The sequence below is a fragment of the Oreochromis niloticus genome, linkage group LG3 (genome assembly GCF_001858045.2).
Source record: "Oreochromis niloticus isolate F11D_XX linkage group LG3, O_niloticus_UMD_NMBU, whole genome shotgun sequence".
In the NCBI taxonomy this organism is placed as follows: Eukaryota; Metazoa; Chordata; class Actinopteri; order Cichliformes; family Cichlidae; genus Oreochromis; species Oreochromis niloticus.
Window position 1 is genome coordinate 83,726,941 of NC_031967.2, and position 4,933 is coordinate 83,731,873.

General features: G+C 39.8%; 1 protein-coding gene across 1 annotated transcript; it reads right to left on the reverse strand.

Annotated features, from left to right (window-relative positions):
• Positions 1-838: 838 nt before the first annotated feature.
• On the reverse strand, positions 839-4,669 carry LOC112846037 (uncharacterized). Its single transcript, XM_025905265.1, has 4 exons — positions 4,177-4,669; positions 3,160-3,282; positions 1,767-1,889; positions 839-932 (listed from the first exon to the last, which is right to left on the reverse strand). Exons 1-4 carry the CDS (start codon positions 4,437-4,439, stop codon positions 839-841), a joined length of 603 nt encoding a protein of 200 aa, XP_025761050.1. The 5' UTR covers positions 4,440-4,669.
• Positions 4,670-4,933: the final 264 nt, after the last annotated feature.

Here is a 4,933-nt window from a genome sequence, read left to right on the forward strand (position 1 = left end):
TTTGTCAGCACTGTTCTGATTGGTTTATCTCTTCCAGGTAAGGCTTTAAAGATGTCTTCTTGTCTGATTGTTGTTTCTGGTCTGTCTGGTTTCCTGGATGCTGTTTCAATCTGTCTGACCTCATGTTCAGCATTGACCTCTGCAGTCCCTCCCTCTGTGATGTAGAGCTCTGTATAGATCTGATTCAGAAGGGTTGGGTTTCCCGCTTTAGCGATCCCCTCAAACAAACACTGGAACTTCTTCTTCAGTGCAGATTTAAGCTTATGTTGATGAACTGGAGCAGAAAGTTCTAAATAAACGCAAAGCAAATCAGATCAATGAATACATCATTCAGCAAAAATTCCAACATTTTATTCCATCAAAGAATGAGTGATTCTTTGGTTGATTAAAGAGTGATTCAATACATGCTGTTTAATCACTTGAGACATTAATAAATGCTAAAATTCAGTCCAGAAGCATAAATATTCCTCTTACTACTCTGTAGATGGTCAGCCAGCTTCTCCTGATTCATTCTCCTCAGGAAGTGCACTGTGATCTTCACAAATGCTTGTCTGCTGCTACTCCTCTGCTTGTCATCCTCACCCTCCATCATCTCCTCATCTTCCATCTGACTCTCTAAGCATTCTCGGTAATCTGGATTCAGAACCTTCTTGAGCTTTTTCATCTCATTTTTCACAAAAGCGATGATGTTGTCCTCCAGCAGCTGGAAAAGAATACTTTATGAAACCAAATCAGACTAAAAACCCTGTAGAAAAATATCTAATCCATGTTAAGATCAACTGGTCTAAAAAGAACAGCATAAAGATGACTGAACAGAACAAATGGAAAAGTAGATGTTTCACATGTACAGACCATAAATATGGAGTCCAGCTGTATTTGATGCTGCTGGGAAGACTGACCACTGGGGAAGCTCAGAGCTTTCCCGATCAACTCTGTGGAGGAATCATAAAAAAATTAATTCAAATGAACAGTGAAGGGTCAGTTAGAGATATGTAGACGAAGACTCTGACTTGAGTGACTCTGTGTAGTTGAAAAAGTTCACCAGTCCCACTGATCCCACTAAGAATCAAAAGGTAAACTCGATGTTTTCCTTTAAATTTGAGTATTTGCAGTGTTCTGCTGAGGGTCTGTGCTCAGAAAACCTCATCTGATGTCTAACAGGTTAAGCTACTTAGTGTGGTACAACTGATTAATAACTAGTAGCTCATTCCATGAAAACTCAGTGAGTTCCTAATATCTAACTCTATCTGAATGTTTTGTAAAATAACTGAGCTAAGGGAATAATGTATATCTGTAGATTATTTAAGCAGCACATGCAAAAGTTTACTTCCATACTACCAATGAAGTAATTTTTCATTTTTTTTTTTTCTTTTTTTCCTTTTGTGTTTTGTTTATTTCAGTCTCAATTTTTAATGGTTTCTGAGCCCCCATAAATTGAGGTCATATCAAAGTGAAATTTTTATTTTCATTTAGGCGCTCACAACAAACTTCAGCCACATCAGTTTACAACCACTCAACATGTAAGAATCAAAAGCAAAATCTGTTATTTAGACAGTATTGTTATTTTTATAATTAGCTGTGAACACCAGCCTTATGGGTTAACAGTTGTTTCAATAAACTGAACTAATTCATTATCTATGATGTAGAGGTAAAGAAACAAGCATTGTTACCTGGATATTTAATGACATGTGTACACTGCAGTTTATTTCCAACAAAATGAAATATTTAAATCAGCTCTCAAATAGTTAAAGTTTCTAACAGCTCACCTCTCTGCAGTAGAGGGATGTTGTCCTCTAAAGGTAATGGGAAAATCTTTGGACTGGTCACTCTTTAAGGAAACACAGCTGGGTTCAGGTCCAGGTCCAGGTTCAGCAGGTCTCCCATAGATTCTGTTAGAGAAGAAAAAATGTGGTTTAATTTCCAGCCACATTTTCCAGCTAAAAAAGAATTAGAATACCTTCATCATTTCAAAGAAAACTGGTACAGTAGGTTCAGCTCCATGTTTTGCTCTGAGTTTACAGGTTTGGAGCGTTCTGCTAAGTGTCAATGCACAGAGAATGTCATCTATTTTATTGGAGAGTGTCTTGTAAGAAAAGCATTTGGGAGAGGGGTCTTGAGTGGTGTAATTCTTAGCCAAGTTAGCATGCCTGCTTGCTTAACTCGCTCATACTTCTGCTGCCTGCACCATCTATATGGCCTCCCCACTTGTACGGGTGTCCACACTGGTCTTGGTGATTTTAGAATCTCCTACAATATTGCTTGTTTAGCAAAGTAGGATCCTATAGAGCACAAATCTTGACAGCTCTAGTGGATATTAATGTTTTTGCAAACTCTCTTTGAGGGGCCAGTGAAGGGACAGTTTGCAGATGCTCTGAAGAAAACTGTAAGCGCCAAGGCTTTCTAAACTGACAAAAGAGTACAAGTATGAGCTGGGGAACATAGATAAATATTACAGAATAAAACACGAGGGGAAACAAGACGGGGCAGCACGGTGACACGATGGTTAGCACTGTTGCCTCACAGCAAGAAGGTCCTGAGCTCATTTCCACCATCAGGCCGGTGTCTTTCTGTACGGAGTTTGTGTGGGTTCTCTCCAGGCTCTCCGGCTTCCTCCCACAGTCCAAAGACATGCAGTTAGTGGGGGCCCATAGGTGTGAATGCGGGAGTGAATGTGAGTGAGTATGGTTGTCTGTGTCTATGTGTTAGCCCTGCCTCTCGCCCTAAGACAGCTGGGATAGGCTCCAACGTCCCGCACAACCTTTAAAAGGATAAGCGGAAGCAAATGAATGGATAGAGAAACAAGGCACATGAACTCACACCACAACATAAACACGGACACACAGAGAGGGACACAGAAAGCACAGACACAAGGGGAAAACTAATAACCAAAAGTAAACAGAAAAGCCCAGGCACTTACAGAATGCTCCATAGAAATAAACAAGAAGACTTAACATAATAAAAAATGACAAAAAACACAAGAAACTGAAAACACTGGGTCAAAAGATCCAGGACCATGACACCTGGATAACTGAGAACTTACACAGACAGAAACAAGCATTGTTACCTGGATATTTAATGACATGTGTACACTGCAGTTTATTTCTAACAAATGGAGTATTTAAATCAGCTCTCAAATAGTTAAAAGTTCTAACAGCTCACCTCTCTGCAGTAGAGGGATGTTGTCCTCTAAAGGTAATGGGAAAATCTTTGGACTGGTCACTCTTTAAGGAAACACAGCTGGGTTCAGGTCCAGGTCCAGTCTCAGCAGGTCTCCCATAGATTCTGTTAGAGAAGAAAAAATGTGGTCTTCATTTCCAGCCACAGGACCTAATGAAGAATTAGAATACCTTCATCAAGGCTTTCTTAAACTGACAAAAAAAAAAATCAGCAAACAAATATGTCATCTATTTCAAGCAGGGCGCCATTAGGATCTTGAAGTACTGCACATGAGACATTTAATGGAGTTAGAAGTTAGCAGGAAGTTAGCTTGCTAGTTTCCACCTAAACATGATATACCATGTTCTGACTGAGAGATTTCTGAAAAAATGGAAACGTACAGCTCTGCTATCACTTCCAACATAAATGAAGACAGAAAACTAAACAGCAGTGATGTTTGTAGGGTTACTGAAATTGGACTAGCTGGTACATAGGGATGTGCTACGTGATCGCTAGTGACACAGCTATGTTAGCATAATATAAACAGTGAAGCTGGAGGATGAACGCTGATTTTACAGCAGGATGCTGTAAACAGACCAAACTTCAGTCAGGAAAACAATTTAGATAATCTATCCACAATACGAGGTTAGTCATTAATATACTGCATCAACATGGGAATAGAGCAGCTGGGAGAGAATTCAACATTAATGAATCAATGGTACGGAAGTGGAGGAAGCAAGAAGAATGAGTTGAGTAAAGTTACGTACTAGACTTATTTGACTGTTTTGTTTCACTTATTGCGCCTTATAATCTGGTGGACCTTATGTATGAAAACCGACCCGTTCATCAACAGTGCACCTTATAAACCGGTGCGCCTTATGGTCCGAAAAATACAGTAATTCAGTGTCTATGATGTAGAAGAGAAACAAGCATTCTAATGAGCTTGAAAAGAAAGGCAATAGGCCATTTTAATTTGTCTGATTTAAAATGTTTGTTTGTACTTTGCTTTTATTTTTAAACCTGAATCGTTGACCCAACTGACATCCGTCTGTATCTCTGCCTGTGACTCCTGGAGTGTCAGCCACAATGATGTGATGACCCTCCAACTCTGCTGACCCAGAGACTGGTTCAAACCCAGACCCGGTCAGAAACAGTTCTGGTCCTAGGATGGATTTTCCGGCCGAGCCCCACCCTCCACCAGACAGACCACTCAGAACAACTCTCCTGTCCACCAGTGTGAGAGATGCCATGGGATGATCAGCTGGAAGAAGGAAGAGACACATTAATTGTAAAATTTGGACATAATGAAGAACTAATTACATTAGAATTGTGAGTGTAAAATCACCCTCTGCTAGACAGATGGGTTGACATTAAGTAAGTAAAATGCATGTTCCGTGCTAGGACCAGTTTTGTTCTGTTTTCCTCCTATGCAGATGACACCCAACTCTATCTATCCATGAAGCCAGGTAACACACACCAATTAGTTAAACTGCAGGAATGTCTTAAAGACATAAAGACCTGGATGGCCTCAAAATTTCTGCTTCTTAATTCAGATAAAACTGAGGTTAATGCATTCGGCTCTGAAAATCTTAGAAATATGGTATCTAAACAGATTCTTACTCTGGATGGCATTACATTGGCCTCCACTAACACTGTGAGGGACCTTGGAGTCAATTTTGACCAGGATATGTCCTTCAATGAACATGTCAAACAAATATGTAAGACTGCTTTCTTCCATTTTTCGCAAAATCTCTAAAATTAGAAATATCCTGTCTCA

Coding starts and splice junctions, on each gene's coding strand:
- LOC112846037 (XM_025905265.1), bottom strand. CDS start 4,439: ATGTGTCTCTTCCTTCTTCCAGCTGATCATCCCATGGCATCTCTCACA. Junction 3,283..4,176: donor CAGTTGGGTCAACGATTCAG/GTTTAAAAATAA, acceptor CTTCTCTAACAG/AATCTATGGGAGACCTGCTG. Junction 1,890..3,159: donor CATCCCTCTACTGCAGAGAG/GTGAGCTGTTAG, acceptor CTTCTCTAACAG/AATCTATGGGAGACCTGCTG.